Source organism: Apostichopus japonicus, chromosome 17 (assembly GCF_037975245.1).
Source record: "Apostichopus japonicus isolate 1M-3 chromosome 17, ASM3797524v1, whole genome shotgun sequence".
Classification (NCBI taxonomy): Eukaryota; Metazoa; Echinodermata; class Holothuroidea; order Aspidochirotida; family Stichopodidae; genus Apostichopus; species Apostichopus japonicus.
Genome location: NC_092577.1, coordinates 11536783 through 11561248, shown reverse-complemented (window position 1 = coordinate 11561248; position 24466 = coordinate 11536783). Strand labels below are relative to the sequence as shown.

The window sequence follows — 24466 nt, the reverse complement described above, 5'->3', positions numbered from 1 at the left end:
TTACCACGAAACGGGTGTATATTCTTTTATTTGTGAGCATAAGTAGAGTTAATGTTTAGTTACTGTTTGACTCTATACATATAATATATATATTTATATACCTCTGGACATTCAATCAGCGTCCATAGCCTAGTTTGTTAGGGTGTCCGCATATAAGCGGGAGGCCCGGGTTCGAATCCCGGTGGAGGCTAGAAGTTTTTTCACTGATCTAAATTGTCGAACTCATTACTTTTTCAATTATATATATATATATTCATTTGCCTTTGTCGTTTACCTCCATTTCATTAACAAAAGTCTGTTTAACGTATCTCTTTCGAGATCCGGCTGAATCACAAATGACTTCTAGTTGGTTTGAATCATGTTTGATCTCTAGAGTAAGGCAAATATGTCACCAAAATCAGAACTAGTATTGTTCGATACAAGTGACAAACGCCTATAGTAGAATTGCGACCACCCTTACCGGTTTCGAACCTCTAGACATACAATCACCGTCCATATCCTGGTAAGGGTGTCCGCCTATAAAGCGGGAGGCCCGGGTTCGAATCCCGGCTGGAGGTTTTAAACTGTTCTAAATTTTCCAACTCATTACGTTCCAATATAAATTCAAGTTTGCTTTAGAAGTAGTTCGGCTGGATGTAGAGAAAGTTCAGGTAGAGCGACGAGAATCCATTAGAGAGTAGTAGGTCGGAGTTCCGACAAAGTATAGAGTTAAATACATATATTGTGTTTAATATGGGCACATTAATCAAAGCCAAGGAACCATCAGAGGTGTGGCGACAACCTCTTAACGGAACGAACGGAGAAAACGGAGAGGGCGCTCAATCGGGCGTCTGCGGCTTTTATACCCGGAGTGTAAAGGAATGTTCCAGTAAGCTATGAATATTCATGAAGTATGCAGAAACACTTTGTTGGCGAGTTCCAATTATGTAGAATGCGTGAGCGCATCTGGGATCGTATAACAATTGGAAGACTCGAAGACTTGAATGGTAACTTATGTTACGTAATAGGGTAGATGAATAAGTGGGTTACATAACAATATATATAGGAATAACGGAAAACTGTTAAACAACCATGCTGCATTTAAAGAAAGGCTGGATCTCGAGTGAGATACAATTATTAAATTAGGTAAGTGATTGGAAGTGAAACAGCCAATGTTTGTTTTTTGCAGATATATACATATGTATATATATATATATATATATATATATATACTGTCTATGTTAGTACCTAATGTTGCTCATCATCTCTTGCTGCCTTTTTGTATGTCACTCGATGTAATATAAAGATAGCATTTAGATAAAATCGTTACCAAATAAAAGAGAATGGTAATTATGCCCCTATAAGAAGTTACGCTTAATTTGACCATGGTAATTATGACGACACAAAGTGAATATGTCCCTTATTGAAAGTAAATTTAAGGTAATACCGCAGTTGCACTTCGACTGCTTTTTTATGATGGGTAAGGGATGGAGAGGGGTTGGATAATTTTTAATCTACATTCTGCTCCAAATAGGTCTAGTACAACATATTTTCTGCTTAATAGTGCCGCACTTAAGTCAAATTGAGAGTATAACTTTGCCACATCAAAGCCCTCTATTAAATTCTTGGCATTGTGTGGCCTTGATAAGACTTTTATGTTCATAAAATGAAAGACTTTTATTACCACAACAGACCGACTGACGCATTACCACGACGGTAGCTCAAGTTTGCTGCTGCAGACATTTTACGGTAACGACTCCCCCCCCCCCCGCCCAAACCAACCCCAAAGGTGACGTAATGCAGAGAAGAAAAATACGATATTTGTGAGTAAATAAATGTCAGTCATATTTAAAATTTACAACTCGCCAAGATATGTTCAGATTAATAGAGAAGAAAGAATCACAAAAAAAAAATTGAATGATGATTAAAACGTTTAACAATTTCTTATGTGTTAATTATTTTTAAATATGTGTAACAAGTTTTGAATGTTTATGCTTGATCAATTTGATCAGAGGGATAGAAAAACATTCAAAAAGTTAAAAGTTACAAACATAACAGCTAAAGAGTTTATATTGATATATTCCTTGAAAAGAATAATATACAGACGTGTATATGAAAAATAAATTTAACCTAAACATTTATCGCACATTATTTAAACAGGAACCGTCAGAGGTGCATGTAAAACGATACTTTTCAGAAATTAGTTTTTATTGGGTTCTGTGTATTTACTAAGTACTGTGAATATGATATATCGGTTTAGGTACAGTCAAAGTGTTTTTGGCAATACAACGATGCTATTTTCAATATTAAGTATAAACTTTGAGACAGACTAAATTTGACTATGATATGGCGGTTAAGTACTACAGGCGCAGTCAGTATTGTATACTATCAAATCGTTATCTTAAATAGTGGTATTTACGAAAAAGAGAAGTCTAAGAAGATTATGCAGTGATCGACCATATTCACATGGATGCCAGAAAGAGAAGTCGGAATATTTCCTTATAGGATTTGATAGTAAATATTATCCTCTGCCATGGGCTAAATTTAGAGGAGCCCACCTCCACACATTGAATATTCTCGGGAACAACTCTAGATCAGTGACTCTCACAAGGGAGCTGCCCAAACCAGATAAAATATCTTACCAGAAAGATGAGACTTGGATATCACTACATCCGACCAGCTGCTGAAATATAGTAACAAAGTAGAATTCATACTGATGCTGTTTCTGGAGGTTATTTGTCTGATAAGAAAAGAAATCATTTAGAAATAAAATAAACCAAACACTTTAATAAAAATTAAAGAGGTCATAATTCTCGATTAACACATTTCTGTGTTTAGATTGATTGCGCCCTGACGTTTTAAAGTTGCTTCTAATAATATTGGCTTGAAATCATTTCTTACGTCTACGTCACTACTAGGTCGTACGTGTACAACTCTCCCCATCTCTTTGTTGTTATCAGAAGTTTTTCCGGCCCGTTCTCTTCTAATGTTGACACGCGGTAAGCGTTACCTGCTACTTTTCTTGTTGTGAGTAATTGTCGGCCATTCTGACTGTATTGTACCAGAATACATCTCCGCTGATATGAGATCGCTGCATTCCACAGCATGTAGATGAAACCAGTATTGTCTGTGCAGACACTGGTAGGTCTCCAGTCCAATCCATCAAGATCTGGTTTGGTGAATTCATACATCAGCTTACTCTGTGATTCCTCCATGGTGACTGCATATGATCTACCACGCGAGTTGTCACAGACCAGGAGACTACCTCTATGTACAGTGATATCATCAGATGCATCGATTACAGCTGGTAGTGTAATCATGTGGCTGTAATTCATTTGATCAGTAAATACATACACATTTCTTCTGTTAGTACCAACAATAATATGATTCTTCACAGGATCAGTAGTTACACAACTTACGCACTGATCGGATGGCCAACTTGTAATGACGTCACGAATGTTCTTCCTGCTAAATGCACCATCACGTACATCGTAAATACCGATGTCATACCAATAATTCCATGTTACAGCTTTCAACTCAGATAGCAGACCGCAGGTGAGTCTGCCAGTTTCACTCTTGATCTGATCCTGTCGTTGTATTTTACCTTTACTGTTGAACACAGTGATGTGTAAATACCCGTCATATGCCTTATGAATTATGAAAATCTTGACATCGCCTCTGCTTAAAATATCAGTGAAATATCCAACATTAACTTTGATTCCTGCCACATCAACCACTGACTCGTCATGCTGAGCAAGCGTGACGTCTCTAATAACCTTCGTTATATCACTGATAACGAAATCAGATAAAAAGTCCAACTCTGGAAATCCTTTTTCCATTTCTACCATCAGAGGATCACAGGCTGCTCTAATATCAGGAATACACTGAGCGTCTGTCCAATCGTCTTTAGAAGCAAGAATAGATGAGGTCGTTGTTGTGAGGTTCTCGTATCGTTTAATAATCTGTTCGCAATATTCTCTTATTTGTTTTAGTTCACCTTCATTTTGATTTACAAGCAGGTCTTTTGCTGTTGTCAAATTCTTTAAGTTAGCATCTAGGCTTCCAAGTTTTCTAAAAAGCTCGCCCTCAGTTTTATCACATTTGTTTATAAACTCTTCAGATTCGTTGTCATATTCTTGATTTGCTGTTTTCCTGATTTTATCATATTTCTCTCTCACTTGTCCCAATTCCTTTTCCAAATTAAGAGTTATCCGACGGTCGTTATCTCTTATTCTGCATCTGATATCCTCTAAACCTCTTTTTCGTTCCCTAGTACATTCCGAAAGTTTATCTTTAATCTTGTGTGCCTGTTGCTTGTGCTGATATATCAATCTTTCTGTTTTTTGCACGGCATTTTCATTCAGATTCTGTGTAGTAGTTTGTATTTTCGTTGGTAGGCCATATAGTTTACCTTTGTATTTAGTTAAATCAGCAAGTTCTTGTCTGAGTAGTTTTCTTTCACGTTCTGCTATTTCAGTGACGTCATGCAGGTCATGACCTTTGTGCTTATTATATGTACAAGCTATGCAAACTGGTAAATTTCCGCAAGAACTGCAGCATAATTGTGCTTCTTTTTTTCCATGGATATTGCACCTGGGATCTTCCGTTAGTGATGTTAATTTATCCAGTGTCATATTCTTTGCTTCTATATTATCCAATCTCAGAATGTGGGTTTTGTGATCTATAAACATTTTACTGGTGACGTGAACTTTGTAACATTGCTCACACAAGTAATCTCTGCACTTAAAACAAAAAGCTGAAACTTCTGTATTCTTCAAACAGCTTACACATTTCTTTAAATCTTTATTTCCAAAAGACTTTTGCAGTTGTATAAACTCAAGCATACTCTTCATATGGAAGTCAGTCTTGAAATCGTCAACTCCCTTTTCTGGTATGACGTGTTCCTGTTTACACAATGGACACTTAAGCTTTCCATCATAGCTTGCTTGAATGACTGTCTTCAAGCAATTTCTACAATATCGATGAAGACACGGTAACTGTTTCGGCTCTTTAAATTGATCCAAGCAAACAGAACAAAGGAAGAAGTTCTCTGCCAGATCCGTAAGGAGAGTTGACGAAGCCATTGAGCTGGTGGACGAGATTCTGCGATTTATAAATAAAAAGAATTAAAACCCCTCAGGGTATATTCGTGTGATAGTAATTCCAATCACTTCCATACAAAATTCAAATAATTTAAGAAAGAGTAACCCAGTGAACAAAGTAGTAATTTATTTGGTGAACTTGCTGTAAATGTAGTAAAATTGTCCAGCTTTGCACAAACACCTTTTCTTGCTTGCAATGGAAAACAATGGGGTGGAGGAGGAGGGGGATGGGAAGGGGAGTTTGGGTAGGGGGTTGGATGATATCTAGTAGTAGAAGGCTTGAGAACCTTAAAAATAAAATTTGCACAATTTTAATGGATTGACTTCTCAATCTGAATAATTTCCAAAGACGAATGACCCACTATTTTCTTAGTAGGGAGCGTGTTCAGACTGCGTGGTCTAGAGTGCGGTCTCTTCCCATTTGTTATTTTTTACTTACTCGTGGAATATATATATATAGCTATACAATTAAGTGCACTGCATCATATTTTGAACATATAAAAGGAAAAACAGTCACAGTAAACCATAGAAACTATACACTGCGTCACTATTGGTTGTGTGTAAGAATGCCAGGTGTTACAACATAAGGAGTCTGAGGGTTCAATTGCAACTGTTTTGGGAGGTGAAGAGTGGGGGGGGTGACATAGTAGGTTCTGATAGCATTATGTTTCCATTCAGACTTCTGTACTTAACAATCGACGAGATGATGCGTACATTAAAAGAAGGTTTTATTTGTATTTGTAGGTACAGTACCGCTCACGTATAACTGGACATGTGTACGCGCACAGAATCGTATAAACACGTATAAACACGTACACTCGCGTATAAACTCGTTGACAAAGAAATTGCCGCGTAGAGGCCGCGTAGACACCGCGTATAATCCCTCTACGAGTTTATACGCAGGAAATGCTATTGTGCTCAATGAATAGGGATTAAAGTCGCCGAAAGAGTTAGTGAGATGTTTAAAACAGCCGTTTCTTACATCGTAGTTTAAGAGGTGATATTCACTTTGCAGCGAAGGGGACGAAGGTAAAGTGTTTGATGGCATAGAATTTTTTTTGTTAATTGGGTTTCTATTCAGTGTTTCTTTCCCCGACTTTATTTTTCAGTTGTGGAGGTTCTGTTCCACGGAGGATTAGTTTACTTTGAATAGTTGTCAACATTTGGAAGAAATAATAAAGTATTACTAAGCGTTTCTTTGTCAATTTTTATTTAATTTACCGTTGGTTCGTTGGAATGAAAAGAAAAAATTCCACCGAACAACTTTGAAGCAGGGCCGGTTAAAAACAAAACATGTTTTTCGCCCGCACAAGGGGCCTCCTTTTTCCTGAATCCCCGGGTGTCTATTCGGATTACAAGCAATCTAAACTATCATTAAATAATATTTTGTAAAGGAAGCAACGTATTCCGAACTAGTATTAAAGCAATGAAAAGAAAAAATAATGGCCGCCCGTTTTTTTCAGATTTCGTACGAGAAACATTATTTTATTTGAAAAAAAAAGAACAACTCAAACGTATGGTAATTTTTGTCGCAAGAAGTGTGTTATTGGAAAATATGTATTGAAAGAGGCAGAGAATTTGCCGCAAAACGGCGGACCTTTCATATGAAAATATGTAAACCTTCATTGAACATCCTGTTCTCCCTCAGTTGATTTGAGTAGGCCTAGGCCTATGCTAAAACAAAACTTTGAACAAAAAAAGAGGTGTTACGTAAAAAAACTTATACTTCTTAGAATGTAGGAAAACAGTTTCCAATTGCATGACTTTTTCCCTTGAATGTCCGTTTGCCAAATAAAAAACATTTAGGATCCACAGACTGATTGGCCATGACAAAAGTGTTCGAGCACAATTTACAATGGCGCTAAGATGCTTACCAGCTCCATTCAACTTGACATTATAAGAACCAGTTGTAACCGAACATCAGAAGAGTAAAATCCACGTATTCCAACAGTAAGTTTCATTTGAGGTTTTTGTTTTCCCATGTCATGCGTACTAAAACGTGATCACCAAATATCCCAACTGCAGGTGCGCGCGCGGAATATTGACTACCCTGGAAATCTAGGTCATGTCCTGGTTTCTGCTCACAAGCCTGACACCTGTTAATTTGCATTCCATTCTGACCTAACAAGGAGTTGTTACAACCCTGGCAAACTGCCAAAAACGTGCGACACTATATTAACCCGTCTCGTAAGAGAGGAGGGGTGGCCCAAGCAGTCTCCCAGGTACCTTGCTTAGCGCATGTGAGCTCAACCTTTGCAGCAACGAGCTTTACCCTGGATTCCTGGAAGTACAATTATGTTCGTGAGATTTTACGCACTGGGATTTGTTTCTCAATGTGTTCAAATTTTGCGAATAACATTTCCTCATTGTCAAAAACAAACTTCGATAACCATTGAAGATAAAAAAAAGGAAAATAACCGGACGATTGAACGGTGAGAAAAAATACACTTAACGTAGGGGTAAAACGTTCGTAACATTTGCATATTACTAGTACTTTCAGATGTTTCCGACTTTTTAAACAGTGTTACATTTCGTGGCGCCTTGTGTGTCTGGTAATGGCGGTACGTTCGGCGTTATCAATAAAAAGCTTAGCAACTTTTAAGGAGCTACGGGAGTGACATGTTAAAACGTTGAAATTATTTTTTTTTTAAAAGTTCAATTCGTATCTCCGTGCTACATATTAAACATTAAACATTTTCGGTTGTGTCGGCAGGAGGTAAAATTTAAAGTAACGATGCTGTAGTGTATTTATATTCGTTATTCAGTCTGGGATTTATTGGATTACTTCATGTGTGCCGTTGTTTTGAAAATATTTTGTGCGACGTTTTGAGCCTAGGTAAAACGATATTTTTGTTGAACGGAAGCCACTTAGAACCAGGATAAGATATACCGATGGCCATTATCATCAATATGTCGATATTTCTCTTATTTCATGTTACTGCTCCCCACTCCTTCTGCTTGAATTTTTGTTTCAAAAGGTAAAGAGTTATTGTACATTGAATGCTTTTGTCAAAACATGACGTTACTTCAATATATTTCTTCGCAGCAATTTTGTGTTCAAAGTTGTATCACCTTTGACTTTGTTCAAATCATTAATTCACCTTACACGATTTTTCAACACTTTCTGAATGGCCAGGCCTATGTACTTTCAATATAACATACCAGCAATGGCCCTTGTGAAAAAAGCAATACACTGCATTTCGAAATATTTTGTTTGGCATCGTGCCAGGAGTGCAAAATAGAAACGCTACATATACAGTAGGAAAAGTATCCAAAGTCGCTTATGTTTGTGTTAACGATAACATTTTATTAAAAAGGCAACCAATCATAAACTTCGACTGATAAAACTTCTTTCGTTCCCATGGTGAAGTGAACCTGGGCAAGTTCGAATGTCGATGACCAATTTATGTTCCGTGACTAATGTCAATGGGAATTATGTGTGTAAAAAATCGGGTCTTTCCACGTGTTATATATATATATAGAAGTTTTACGTAAGCGGAGCGAAATTCTTGGAGGCTCCTTGATTGTGAGGAAGCACTAATACCTAAGCCTCAATATTTGTGGAAAAAAATCGTAAGGGTTTTCTTCTGAAAATATTTTTTCATAGTAGGCCTAACCAAAACCTTGTCATTGCTTTTGGGGGAAGTCAGATCTTCAAGTTCAAATATTGTTTTTTTTTTCATTAAACGGTTATCGTGGTTTTCTTGCGAGGCATATACGGCGTAACTTTCGATGAAGGCTAAAAGGTAGGATAGGCCAAGGCCTACCTTGTTCTCATTAATTGTTACCTACATTCAATTGAATGCCCAACGGGAGGAACTCGTATAAATATTAACAGACTGGTGCACATTGTAATTGATAAAGTTTCCTTGCTGAAGTTTTCCTGCACTGATTGTATCGATCGTTTGTACTTCTAGTAGCGCTGTTTTCTTTGTTACTCTTATTCTTAACGGCTTAAGTATATGCTTACTCTGTGGTTGAATATTTTGGAAAGGCTTAGGAGACATTACTTGTTGTTGAGTTTACCGACTCTTTTCTGCATCACAGTTTATTCTAACCCATAGAAGCTCTGCTATATAAAGCGGCTGAGAATATCCTACGTTTACAGATTATACGAGATTGTACGTCTTTACGCGCGTATAATCCCTATTCAGGTGCACTGAAGCGAAGCCCTAAGCCGCGTAGACACGGCGTAGACGCCGCGTAGACACCGCGTAGAAAGTCGCGTACAGAAACGTATAACATCGTGTAATCGCGTATAATCGCGTAGATAAACGTAGAGTATACGTCTACGCGAGTTATACGTGAGCGGTACTGTACACATGGTAAATGTTGTTTTACGTATGTCCTCGGATTCATCAATATTACAAAATCCACAACATATGGCCGTCACCGGTGTACCTTATACTCCTAAATGTTAATCTTTCAACACTACAAGGATATCTTACCAGCTCTCGTGTATACATACATCTATATACATCAATGCATACATATCAGTAAATAATGTTAAACAAAGTCGAATGACAGTGTCCAAAGAATCCTTCTAGCTCCAGAACAGTTACTCGAACAATACCAGCATAATAAAGTAATAGGCCTACATTATTTTTCCTGACGATAGAAATGGGCGGTTCCTCTCTGCGTAATTAGAGCGTAACTTACTGTTAGTTCGTTATGTTCATACAAACTGCTCCTCTGGTCACTTGAAGCTGTTGTCGTCTTACGATTGGTCGTGAACGTCAGTATGTCAAGTTTAATTTAAACTTTTGGGTTCTATTTTTTCCTCTGATTCTAGCAGAAACAGATTCAATACGCATTCCACGTTGAAAGGAAAATGGCGCATACAGTGGCAGCCTGTCACATGACTGATGGATTTATCAATTTAATATAGTTAGACTTTGACACTGTGAAGTAAACGACGTTGCACGTTGTGTAAATAAAGTGTTTCCAAACGCAAGTCAGTTGCAACTCAGTCACTTGGACTTATTACTTTACCGCTATGAAACACCATCATACTTTTCATCTGCTCAGATTGTTTGCATTAAACAACAACTAAACTTGCGGCACAATTTATCCACGTAATATATTAATTCCATCCTTTACATCTAAAGCTCGAATTTATAATAATTATCTTCCGCATCTTCTCCCACTCTGACGATAGAAATGGGCGGTTCCTCTCTGCGTAATTAGAGCGTAACTTACTATTGGTTCTTTATGTTCATACACACTGCTCTTCTGGTCACTTGAAGCTGCTGTCGTCTTAACAATCTTAGTAAACGTCGGAATATCAAGTTTACTACCAAATTTCTTGGTATGTTTACCCTCTAATACTGGCAGAAACAGTTTCGATATGCATTCTACGTTGACAGGAAATGGGGTGTACAGTAACAGACCTATAGCTCGTTGTCACGCGATATATTTATAAATAAATTTAGTTAGTCTTTGACCCTGTTAAATACACATAGTGTAAATAAACCATTCTTTAAACACAAGTCAGTTGTAGCTTTTGTCAGTTGGAACTCATCGCGATGAGCATGTTATTACTTTACCCATATCATATCTTAAATCTCATCATAATTTCCATCTGCCGAAGATTGTTTGCATTGAGCAAACTAAACTAACTCAACTTGCCGCTATATTTATCAGCGTAATAGGTGAATTCCATTCAATCTTAAACATTTAAAGTTCGAATTTATATTATTTATATTTACACTTCTTCCCCATTCCAACTTTGTTATTCTTTTCGTGATTTTAATCACAAAATCCTACCTACATCGAAATTCATAAGAAGAATAATGATAAGCAAGGCAATTGTTTCTGTCATTATCCCACTATAGCGCCATCACTTACAACTGCCATATCCAAGAAAGGCTTTCTGTGGATACTTCCTCAAAAGTGATACTATTATCCATATCAATGGATGCAATTAAATGCCTTTATCTGTCTAGATTTGCTTTAGAAAATGGCATTATAAAACCATATTTTGAAATTTCCCAAATGTGATAAGTAGTAATTTAAATGCGTTGAAAGTAAGCAGAAGATACAAAAGATGATCATAACATATCCATCAGTTGGTACCGTTTCTCAAATTAATACATCTATTTATGTTCCCGTTTTTGTAGGAACCTCACATTAAACAAAAATGAATTATTGCGATATTATCAGTTACGATCAATCAAAGACATCCTTTCTCTGTGACACATTACTATATATGACAGACCTCCTTTTATCGTAGTGTGGGAGGCAATCGTGTTGAAAATACAAAGCAATGAAAGAAACTCGTAGGTCTTAACATCGCCACTCATCATATTAACAACAGCTATTCCAATTTCTTCGAACAAAGGATGTTAATGTGGAATCAACATGATCATGCATTCCGCTTTTTGGAGGAAGAAGAGATATTGTTCCATTCATTCTTCACCAACTCATTGAAGCCATTTTACCCTTATTTCAATAATACAATTGCACTGAAAAAAACTACTTCACAAACGTCATTGTTGAACAATATAGACACTCATTTTACCTAATTACCAAACACACCATAGCATATATTGGTTACATCATTAACGGCATACGCCAATTGTTAGTTAAGGTTTCTATTGAGAAGCTAGATTAATCAGACTTTACCATAACAGCAATGAATAATTACTTGTATTAAACTGACGTTGAACATTTAATGCGTCTATGCGTGTGTTCCTTAGTATTGTGGAATGTACCCATCCAGACAAACTCGATTATTTAACTCGAATACAGGTGCAATCATCTGACGCAAATCACGCATTCTGTTTAGTTTCAAAGACCGTTTTGATCAGGATCATATATTTGTTTCTATTTACTAAAATAAGTGAAAAACTAAGTATCCTCTGACAAAATATTAACTTAGATTAGCAAATTTTATTTATGGTTTGTTACAACGATTGAAATTAAATAGGTTCATATGCTATGTTACTGACATGAGATATAATATCTCAATCTGTATTACAAAAATATATATATATATTTATATCGTATATGTTTCTTCAGACAGATGTTACATTAAGGGTAATAAAGAGGATGACCGTGTATTAGAAGACCAACAACATTGGCAAGTGCTTCACAAATACAGACACAAAGCAGAACGTGTTAATGAAGGCAGGAGTTTAAAGCTAAATATAATCAGATAAACTTACATCAGGTGTGGTGTCATTTTTAAATAAATGTGGAAATGACTTATTGAATTATGTGATAAAGATAAATATATCTTGTACTAAACTATCGTTTAAAGTAGATTAGGGTAACTTTACGAACAAAGGCAAAGAAATAAGATATGACTCAGCTTAACCTTGATAAAAAGAAAACTGTATAAGAAAATATTTCTGAAACAACCACAACAAGAACCACAAAGTTAGAATATATATATGTTCTGACGTTCCAAATGTTGTTTATGATCAATTTTTACAGTTAGATAGAATAAAATTCAATAAAAACGGAACAACGTATAAGAGTGCCTGTACATCGATGCTCTTTTTCAATATTGAGATTTTATTGGGTTTAATGTCCTTTGTATCCAGAACTGTTGCTACGATATATCGGTTTAGGTACAGTCAACGTTGTTTATGCTAATACAACGATGTCATTTTTAATACTTACGGTAGTTTTAATTAACTTTTACGTGGGTATCAAGTACTTTGGCTAAATTTTACCATTTTAGTCCAACAAGTACAGTCAGCGGTGATCGAAAATACCACATGGATGCCAGAAAGAATTAATAGAATATAAATATTTCTTAATCGAAATTGATAAATTGACAGATTAGAATTTACAGGGAACTCAATTTGGTTCACTCATATCTCATTGTTTTAGTATATTCCTGTTATTTATGTCTAAGTGAATTGCCTATTCTCGTTTAGCACCTATAGCCTCTACCAAGGGCTACATTCAAGGGGCCCCACCTTTACACACGGAATATGTTCAGAAACAAGTTGGACATTAAAACCAGTGACTCTCACCTGTGAGCTATGATAATTCTTACCAGGAAGATATTACTTGGACTTCACAACTCCCAACTATCTGTTGAAATACATTAACATAGTACAATTCATACTATGGTTCTTTTTAGAGATCATCTGTCTGTCAGGAAATGAAAACAAACATAATAATACAAGGAAAGAAATCAAACATTGCGATAATGATAATCATAATACTAATCTGGCAGTTATTTTACGAAATGTTTGAGAAAAGGCCGCAAAGGCTTATGGATTACAACTTTCACGTCGGATGGCTTCCAAATCAACATTTTAACTCAAATTTGGAATATTTTTAAATTTAGAGAGTCATTTCCGATGGAAAAACCCTAGATTGCTCTTGGATAGGAAATCCACCTTACCATGACTTGGCCGTGGATGCAACCCCAAACCTCTCAATTGCTAAGCCTCATTGCTTCAAATGCCACCTCCTTTGTCCACTCGGCTACATCACTTGTATTTGGAAAGAAAGTTAAAGTCATATATCTCGATGAATACATTTCTGTATATTTAGGTTGAGTGCAACCTGAGGTTCTAAGGTAACTTCTAATAATGAGTTGAAATAATTTGAAAAATCTACGTCACTACTAGGTCGAACGTGTACAACTCTCCCCATCTCGTTGTTGATATTAGAAGTTTTTCCATCCCGTTCTCTTCTAATGTTGACACGCGGTTAACGTTAGCATATACTTTTCTTGTTGTGAGTAACTGTCGGCCATCCTGACTGTATTGTACTAGAATACATCCCCACTGATAGGAGGTGGCTATATTCCATAGCATGTATATGAACTCATTCTTGTCTGTGCAGACACTGATGGGTCTCCAGTCCAATCCATCAAGATCTGGTTTGGTGAATTCATACATCAGCTCACTCTGTGATTCCTCCATGGTGACTGCAAATGATCTACCACGCGAGTTGTCACAGACCAGGAGACTCCCTCTATGTACAGTGACATCAAACGATGTATCGATTACATCTGGTAGTGTCATTTTGTGACTGTAATTCAACTGATCAGTAAATACATACACATCTCTGCTGTCAGTACCAACAATAATATGATTCTTCACAGGATCCGTAGTCACACAATTTACGTACAGACCAAATGGCAACCTAGTAATGATGTCACAGCTATTCTTCCTGATATTTGCAACATCACGAACATCATTAATACTGATTTCATCAGGCCACCAAACTGTTATAAATTTGAACTCAGATAACAGACGACAGTAACGCCAATGTTGACTAGTCCTGACCTTATCAATCTATAGTTGTATTTCACCTTTACTGTTGAACACAGTGATGTGTGAATACCCTGCCTGTTGAGTTATGACAATCTTGGAAACTCCTCTGCTTATAATATCAATGATACATCTATCTTTAAGTTTGACCACTGGCTCTGTTTGCTTAGCAATCGTGACGTTGTCAATAACAACCTTTCTTACATCGCTGATAACAAAATCAGATAAAGATTCTAACTGTGGATATTCTTTTTTCATTTCTACCATTAGAGATCTACAGGCTGCTCTAATATCAGGAATACACTGAGCGTCTGTCCAATCGTCTTTAGAAGCAAAAATAAAGGTAGTCGTTGCTGTGAAGTTCTCGTACCGTTTAATAACCTGCTCGCAATATTCTCTCATTTGTTTTAGTTCATCTTCATTTTGATTTACATGCAGGTCTTTTGCTATTGTCAAATTCTTGAAGTTAGCATCTAGGCTGCAAAGTTTTTTAAAGAGTTCGCCCTCAGTTTCATTACATTTGTCTATAAACTCTTTAGATTCGTTGTCATATATTTGATTCGTTGTTTTCCTGATTTTATCATATTTCTTTCTCACTTGGCTCAACTCCTCTTCAAAATCAAGAGTTATCCGACGGTCGTTTTCTGTTCTTCTGCATCCGATGTCATCTATACCCCTTTTTCGTTCTTTAGTACATTCCGCAAGTTTATCTTTAATCTTGTGTGCCTGCTGCTTGTGCTGATTTTTCAATGTTTCTTTCTTTTTCATTGCATTTTCATTCAGCTTCTGCTTAGTAGTTTGTATTTTCGTTGGTAAGCCGTATAATTGGCCTTTGTAATTGGTTAATTCAGCAAGTTCTTGTTTCAGTAATGTTCTTTCACGATCTGCTGTTTCAGTTACGTCATGAAGGTCATGACCTTTGTGCTTGTAATATATACAACTACAAGCCAAACACACTGGTACATTTTTGCAAGAACTGCAGCATAATTGTGCTTTTTTTTTGCATGGATATGACACCTGGGGTCTTCCGTAAGTGACGTCAATTTATCCAGTGTCATATTTTTTAATATTATATTATCCAAGCTCAGAATGTGGGTTTTGTGATCTGTAAACATTTTTTTGCTGACGTGATCCTTGTAACATTGCTCACACAAGTAATCTCTGCACTTAATACAAAAAGCTGAAACTTTTGTATTCTTCAAACACCTTACACATTTCTTTAAATCTTTACTTTCAAAAGAGTTTTGAAATTGTATGAACTCGAGCGCACCCTTTATGCTAAAGTCAGTCTTGAAATCGTCAACTCCATTTTCTGGTATGACGTATTCCTGATTACACAATGGACAATTTAGCGTCACACCGTAGCTTGCTTGAATGACTGTCTTCAAGCAATTTCTACAATATCGATGAAGACATGGTAACTGTTTCGGTTCTTTAAGTTGATCCAAGCAAACAGAGCACATGAAAAAGTTCTCTGCCAGATCCGTGAGAGGAGTTGACGAAGCCATTTGTCTTGATGACGAGATTCTGCAATTTACAAAATAATAAAATAGAAATTGACACATACTGCTGTAGACGTCCTGTTATTGTAAGTCCATTCAAATGTGTTTAAATGAATGTATCACGATCATGAGGAAAAATTAATTAAAAAACATTAATGATATTAGTTTTCAGTGAGGTTTCTCTATCCATATATTTCCTACAGTCATGTTGAGGTAGATAGCGTGAACTGCTAAAATTTTGGAAAGTCCAAAGTCTTTTAATTGTAAAATATTACTAGATTGACTTCCATACATTTTGGAAAAAGCTATACGTTTCTTCCTTTATACAGATCTCTCTGTTCCACATGCACGATATAGGGATAGTTACATTATCCACCAAACTACACTTAAACTTTTATAACCATTGTTATTGCTTCGAAGAAGAATTTCCAACAGAAAATTTCGGAACGAAGTAGCCAAAAAATAAAATAAGGAGCCATGATACATTTAATAATTGGTAAGTGTATTTTGTTTATACCTAGGTATTATCTGCTATTCGTAGACTTTTCAAATAATAAATATGTATGAGTTACTTCCCACTCGAACTGTTTTGCTTTTGTGAATGTTTGATATTGTTTTAATATACAGGGCCATTTGGAGAATGGGGCACCTGCTTCCTTTCCTCCCAGGGTCAAGCATACTTCGGAAAATTTCCTACAACTTGATTGCATGTTATAATACTCGCGCGCAAGGAATTTTATATATCTCCAATTAATTGTAGGTATCTGCAATTAATTTCAGATATCTGAAATTGTGGATTCAATGTTAAAATGGTTTTCCATGCGCACGAAAAAGTGGTATACACAATTGTAGTTACAATATTGGAATGATATCATCATTTTACGTCTAAACCTCTTACCGATATCCCTCTAGCCACGCCATTGTGCTGAAGAGGAAGGTCTTCATATATCCATGAAGCACCATCATTGCATTTATGAATATATCCGCATGTTAACAACATTGTCTAGGTATTATACAATATAAAAAAGCAACTTAGTATCAAGAATATATATGGGTCAATTCAGATTTTCAGTAGTTACCAGATTCGTTCGGTTGATAGTCTATAAGGTGGTCAATTCATCAAATTGCGGAAAACTGTTTCTTACCACCATCATGGAAGTATTTAGTGAACTCAATAATAACAGTTAAGTCAATGAACATTTAAAAATGTGGCTTTTAAAACTATATATAACTTTGCATTATTTCTAAGAAATGCGATCACTTGAATAGCTAAATAAAAGCGTTATCGTTTAAGTAACGTTGATAGAGTAACTTACCTAATCTATGTGTGGATTAGTATATAGTGTCGGCACCTATATGACAAAACTACTGTTTGGACACGTGTATGTACTCAAAACTTTTCATTTTGCATTAATCCACGGTATGATCCGCTGTGTGAGCAAAGAGTGCCGAAGCAACGCCCCTTCTCCTACTGTCATCTTTAGACTAGGTCTTTGTCAAAATTTAACAATGTTTTGTTAGCCAATAGAAAATAGCGAAGAAATTCGGAGCTAGAATGGAATTCGAACCATTGAACTCTGGATTACACGCCCAGCTATACCAAATGAGCTATCCAGTCATTGTACTTGATGGCGATCCCTATATGGCCATTTCGTTGCTAGGGGCAGAGGCCGCAATACTTTGCATGCCGTATAACCAGGCATCACACCCCAGTTTCCTTCGATACAAACCAGAAAGAGGCCTGAAGTGGATTTCATGGTAAATTCGGATAGAGTGAATAAGTCAAGAGAGAGTATGTCCGTTACAATGGAACCCAATGTAGATACTCCAATGTGGATCTACGTAGTCGATCAATGCATATATCGAATGATTATTGTTTCAACGCAAATGGCAAATGGCAGACATTAAAACATATAGAAGAGTGAATGATCACTTACCTAAATATATCGTAAAGATCTCACACAAAGGTATTGCCTCGGAGTTGTTTTCAATAAATAATGTGCTTCAAAACAAAATAGTAACAACTGCACCAATACACAATTTGAAATCATATTTCTTATACCACTTACCGGTATCACGTTTACATTAGGCTATACTGTACTCTGTGTATATGCAAGTATAATATATTTCAATTCAAGGATGTTTGTGTTTCACAACAGACAGTCAGAAAAACCAATATACATAACTTAACATAACAATGTGGATGAATAAGGTGTAAGCTTTAACAGATTAGAACACTCCCGACCAAAACACGTGGGGAATTTCATGAACGTGTCAATCAAACAATCAATCACATCCAACGATTTTTAATAATCAAGTTTTTTGATGGTATGGAAAATTTCCACTTATCTTAGACGTGTTAAATGTTTATTTCAGCCTGACAAGGTTGTATCCTGTGAAGACTTGATATTGGTTAACATGTTAGAAGAGCACATATGTGATTTAATCACAAAATGACTGTGTACCAAATTTCACCTGCACTTGGACATTTGCACCAAAGGAATGGTTCGCCTTCTGTGTATAATTTCAGATAAAACTTGCAAAAACTATTACCTAGTCCCGTAATTCGTAGATGCTTCGCACCGTTTAACAAATTAAAATTAAACATCATTCTGCCTCTTTTTTTTTTTGAAAACTGTCGACTCTCAAAGCAGGCTGATTGAGCGAATGAATAAAAAGTCTGCACAAATTTGTTAATACTGTCAAGTTACAGCAATTATACCTAATTCAAATTTGTCTCTGTTTTGTGAGAATATTGCGTTTAAAAAGTTGTAATTATGTGTATATTGCCAGATTCAAAAGCAAACAGGTGCACTAAGGACAATTATAACAGGTGTACAGTTATACAAAGCCATTAACACCAATAGAATCACTGCGGTCGAGTGGTACGGAATTAATTCTGTGACACGAATGCCTTAAGTGGGATTTCAACCTTCTTTACCGGTTTCATACCTCTGGGCATACGATAAGCGTCCAAAGCCTTGTTAAATAGGATGTCTGCATATCACGCGGGATGCCCGGGCTCGAATCCTGGCTGGACTTTTACCACCTACCTGTTCACCTTCTTACTGTTTCGCCTACTTACAATGCTGTGACGTAGTGCATAAATAATATTCGCAACAGTTGCTTACCAAAATTTAAATAAATTCTAGACCAACAGAAACAAAACTCATCTACCACCACAATGGCCTTAGCTACATCACTTAAGGACTTGAAATAACTTCTTGTCGTGCTCTGTATGCTTGGATCAATTTAACGAACCAAAAGTACAGTTCTTCATCAATATTGCAAGGAATGCTTTAAAACAGTCATTCCAACCAGTGATGGTAAAAACACGTAATTGTATGTGATGTAAAAAGGATTGCATCGTACCAGAAAGTGGAGCTTTGAAGATTTCTGAACTGATTTTCATTTGAATTGTATTCTTGAGTTTGTACAATTGCAAAAACTTATGCAAAAATGAAGACATTTGTGAGCTACACAAAGAATTAACACAATTTCAACGTTTTGTTTTACATGTAGAGAATTTTTGTCTGATCTTTGTCACAATGCCCCCGCCACAACCTTATGTTGTATTTCTTATAGAAATGTATCAATTTGCTTTATTTGTAGACACGGTAATCACAAAGAACATGGTTATCATAGACAACAGATAACAAAGCGAAGAAATTGACAAATAATTTTTTTAAGTAAGAAGAAGAAATGAGCCAAGTAAGAGAGAATATGATCGTGTCAAAGACACAGCTAAAAGAACATTTGACGACGAAACTGAAGAGTTTATTGAAAAATAAGATAAAGAACACATAAAAGACACCTGCTTCTTCCCCTCCCACGGTCAAACATACTTCGAAAAATGTCTTACCACTTGCTGATATGTTGTAACACACGCGGGTATGGAATTTGAGATATCTATGATTTATTGAAGATATCTGCAATTAAATTCAAATATCTGAAATTGTGGATTCAATGTTAACATGGTTTTCCATACGCACGCAAAAGTGGTATGCACAATTGTAGTTACAATAATAAAATGATGTCATCATTTTGCGTCTAAACCTCTTACCGATATCCCTCTGGCCACGCCACTGTGCTGAAGAGGAAGATCTTCATATATCCATGAAGCACCATCATTGCTTTCATGAAATATCCGCATGTTAACAACATTGTCCAGATATGATACAATATAAACTTTAGTGCAAAGTCTCTGTGAGCAACTTAGTATCAAGAATATATATGCGTTAAATCAGATTTTCATTAGTTACGAGATTCGTTATGTTTATAGTCTATAAGATGTTCAATTCATCAAATTGCGAGAAAAAAAGTGTTTTGTACCACCATGATGGAAGTATTTATTTAACTCAATAATAACAGTTAAATCAATGAACATTTAAAAATATGGCTTTTAAAACTATATGAAAATCGTTTTGCATTATTTCTAAGATATGCAATCACTTGAATAGCTCAAAACAGAGTTATTGTTTAAGTAATCTTGATAGAGTAACGTACCTAATCTACGTGTGATTTAGTACAAAAAAAAATAATTGGACACGTGTATGTGTTCACTCATAACTGTTTATTTTCTATTAATCTACGGTATGATCAGCCACGCTCCTCTAATACCGTCATCTTTAGTATAGGTCTTTGTCAAAATTGAACAATGTTTATTTAAGACCATGAAATATAACGAAGACCTTCAGAGGTAGAACAGAATTAGAACCAGTGACCTCTGGACTACAAGCCCAGCTATACCAAATGAGCTATCCAGCCCAAGAAGTTGATGGCGATCCCTATATGGTCATTTTGTTGCTAAGAGCAGAACCGTATAACCACGGATCACATCCAGTTTCATTCTATGCAACCCAGAAAGAGGCTTGGAGGGGAATTCATGATAAATTTGGATAAACTGGATAGCCCAAGACGTCCTATACAATGGAACAATGTACATAATCCAATGCGGATCTACGTAGTCGATTTCTGTTTCATGGCATATGTTAAATGGCCAATGGCAGACATTACAAACTACAGCATAGTGAATGTTCACTTACATAATTCTATCATAAAGATTTCTGACAAAGGTATTGCCTCAGAGTTGTTTCCAATTGTAATGTGCTTCAAAACAAAATAGCAATAACTGCACCAAAACACAACTTAAGTACCATCATACTCCTGGTACAGCTTATCACGTTATGACTTATCTGTTATCACGTTTACATGAGGCTATATTGCACTCAGTGTATATGCAAGTATAATACATATATCAATTCAAGTTATATGTTTAAAACAGACATGACGAAAAACAATATACATAACTTAACATAACAAAGTGAATATATCATGTGTAAAGTTTAACATATTAGAACACTCCCGATCAAACTATACGTGACGGAATTTCATGAATGTTTCATTCAATGAATCAAATTCAACGATTTTTCATAGTCTATTCCATCGATGGTGTGGAAAGTTTCACGTACCTTCAACGTGTGAAATGTTAATTCAGCTTCAAATGGTTACATTCTGTAGAGAAGTGATATTGGAGAACATTTTGGAAGAGCACATAATTTAAACACAAACTGACTGTGTACCAAATTTACAAGTTGAACATTTGCACCTAAACAATGGGTTTGCCTTCTTTTTATAATTTTAGACAAAATGAGTAAATATTTATGACCTTGGTCCGTTATGTGTAGATGCTTCGCACTGTTTAATGTATCAAAATGTAAAACCATTCTGCCTATTTTCTTAAAAAATGACTCCCAAAGCACGCTGATTGAGCGCTAATGGAGGAGCCTTAATGTGACATAAGCCAAGCTATCTACGTAGGCGTTTTTCAGATGTGTTATATTTATATGTTTGAGACACAACAGTAGGCCTAGCTGTTTATTGACGATACTGCGACATGTTTAATTTCTTCATCACCTTCTTTTGGTTGAACAAAGTTGAAATTTCAGACTGCACAGAAACATAATTTTCCAATGTGCAATTACGTAGCACCATGTATCTGCCTACGTACCTAACCTTTCTTCCTAGAAAGTGTTGATGTTGTAGATGTGAACTATGGATATTTGATCAGCAGTCATAGTGGCGAGTGCATTTTGCGCTGTGGAGAGTAGATTTTTAGTCTCGGTCGGCAAATAGCGAGAACTTTTAAAATATTCCAGTGTCGAAGCCTTCAAACTTTTAAAACGTGAATTTCCATATAGAAATCATGGATACTTTTCATACATGGTACATGGATTTGCCATATTGAGTACAAAAATCCTGTTGCTTGTGAGGTCAAATCTCCTTTGAGGTCACCAAAGGTCAAACTCTGAAATTCCTTTTGCATGATATCTAACGATGGGATTCGTGGATACTTCTCAGACATGGTGTGTGGATGCATCATAATGAGTAAAAGAACCCTGTTGTTTTTGGTGGAGGTGTGTATTGCCACGTACAATAGACTGACCTATGTTTACCATGCCATATTGTAATTGTACATCAAAATGGTGGTTTCGGCCATTGATATTGTGAAAGCTATTTCTGGTTAACAAGCAGAAAACTAGTGCAATAAAGTTGTGGAAACCTCAATGCATTTTGCAATTCTGGCTTTCTCTTTCTATATTACCTATACCTCGTTTACAATGTTGTATTCCGAAACATAAAAGTAAAACCATAACTATAAGTAGAGATTGACATATTTGACATTTTTGTCTCACTTAATTCAGGCGAAGGATAAAACAAGGAAGGTAAAATAAATGACTGAAAGAGAGCAATATCAAGTTAGAAATGTTACTTTTCCTCTAAATTTCCTCTGACTTTAGTTTGACTGAAAATTCCAGGGTTAGAAACATGCCACCATCCATGCTCCAGTCTTATCTAAGTTGAAGTATTTCCGACGTGTACCTACTACTAGTCCGTATATGTATGCAGTTTTTTGGTCTTGAAGCTGACATGTAATAAACATGGAGAACTGTGTTTTGAATTCTGTTGATTATATAACAACAAGGGGTAGGGAGGGTTGCTGGTTTACCAAGCGGGTTACGAAGCTTCGATGTAGGGGTTACGAAGCGGTTGAAATTCATTGATTTTGAATAGCTTTCGTATGATATAGAAGTCTAAATCCGGGTAGTTTAGGAATGTTTTACATTTCTTCAAGTCATTTTGCCGCTCCTAAGTTGAGCTGTATAGTTGTCACATATAACTTGCAACACAAGTGACTAGTCACATTGCAACAGTGTGAAAATTAAATGGTATCCATGAGTTAGTGAAAGGTAAATGGAACAGGATCTCTCCTTTATATATATATATATATACATACATATATAAATATATATATATATACATATATATATATATATATAAATAGTAGTGGTCCATACTTATAATATAAAAGATAAACAAGCGGATATTTTTAACAACGACATACTGCTATATTTCGGAGTGGTCACTACTCCATCGTCAGGCAAAAGTACAAGATCAATTAAATACAAGGGCTAATATACATACAAGGACGACAATAGTGATAAGCATGAGTGATTTTTAAACTAGGAAAAAATTTAGAAACTTTTAAACTTAGAACAACCAGCATTTTTTTTTAGTGAATATTTTTAACTTAGGGATGAACAGAACAACCAGCAATAAAAAGTAAATAGAGATTAGAATAGCTCCAGCCCGTAGCTCGCTACATTTCTATTTAGGTCAGCATTTAAGTCATAAAAGACATAGGCATTTAAGTCTAAAGACAAAGATAAAGTCATCGGTGAATATATATACGTTGAGATGTTCTTTGCAATACATAGTTTAAATTAGTTATGTGTGTATCAAGTACCGAGGATTGGTTAATGTGTGTACACTCTATATAGTTTTATGTGTATATCAAAAAATATGTACATTTATAGTCATACAGGTACAGTCAGAGGTGCATGTGTAACGATACCCTGTATCAATCATTAGTTGTGATCGGTTTTTGTGAGCGTATCAAGTACTGTGGATATGATATATAGATCGGTTTAGGTACAGTCTACGGTGTCTATGACAATAAAACGATGTCATTTTCAATAATAAGTTTGAATTACTTTTATGTGGTTATGATGTTCTGATCTAGTCCAACAGGCACAGTCAGCACTGTATATTATCATTCGTCTTCTAAACTTATGGTATTTACAGAAAAAAGAAATATTAGAAGATTATGCAGTGATCGACCATATTTACATGGACTCGCCAGGAAGAGTGGCCAGAATATAAATATTTCAATATTGGATTTGATAAATCGACTGACTGGAATTTATAGTGAATTCAGTTCGGCATATTCTTCATTCATTCCTCATTGTTTTAGTGTATCCCTGTTATTAATACTTTGAAAAAAATACTATATCCCGTTTAGTGCGCTCTAGCATCTTCCATGGGTTACGTTCAATGGGGGCCCACCTTCACACACTTTATATTCTCGGAATCAACTTGGACGTTAACATTAGTGACTCTAAACTGTGAGCTAAGATATTCCCACCAGGCAGATATCATTTAGATATCACTTCTCCCAACTAGTTGCTGAAATACATTAACAAAGTATAATTCATACTGCTATTTGTAGAGATTATAAGTCTGTCAGGATTTTTTTTTAGGTTGAGCGCACCTTGAAGTTCTAAGGTCGCTTCCAATAATGACT

General features: G+C 35.9%; 1 protein-coding gene and 1 long non-coding RNA gene across 4 annotated transcripts in view; both read right to left on the bottom strand.

The window, feature by feature from the left end:
• The window catches only part of LOC139984826 (uncharacterized), a 53522-nt gene that overhangs the window by 24303 nt on the left and 4753 nt on the right, over positions 1 to 24466 (bottom strand). The window lies entirely within an intron of this gene.
• Positions 1999 to 10450, bottom strand: LOC139984863 (uncharacterized). Of its 3 annotated transcripts, none has more exons than XM_071998966.1 (3): positions 9741 to 10450; positions 2881 to 5082; positions 1999 to 2719 (listed from the first exon to the last, which is right to left on the bottom strand). In XM_071998966.1, exon 2 carries the CDS (start codon positions 5061 to 5063, stop codon positions 2883 to 2885), a length of 2181 nt encoding a protein of 726 aa, XP_071855067.1. In that variant the 5' UTR covers positions 5064 to 5082; positions 9741 to 10450; the 3' UTR covers positions 1999 to 2719; positions 2881 to 2882. The 3 variants fall into 3 exon arrangements, with proteins under 3 accessions (XP_071855067.1, XP_071855068.1, XP_071855066.1); XM_071998967.1 differs by having other exon boundaries at positions 3399 to 5082; XM_071998965.1 differs by having other exon boundaries at positions 1999 to 5082.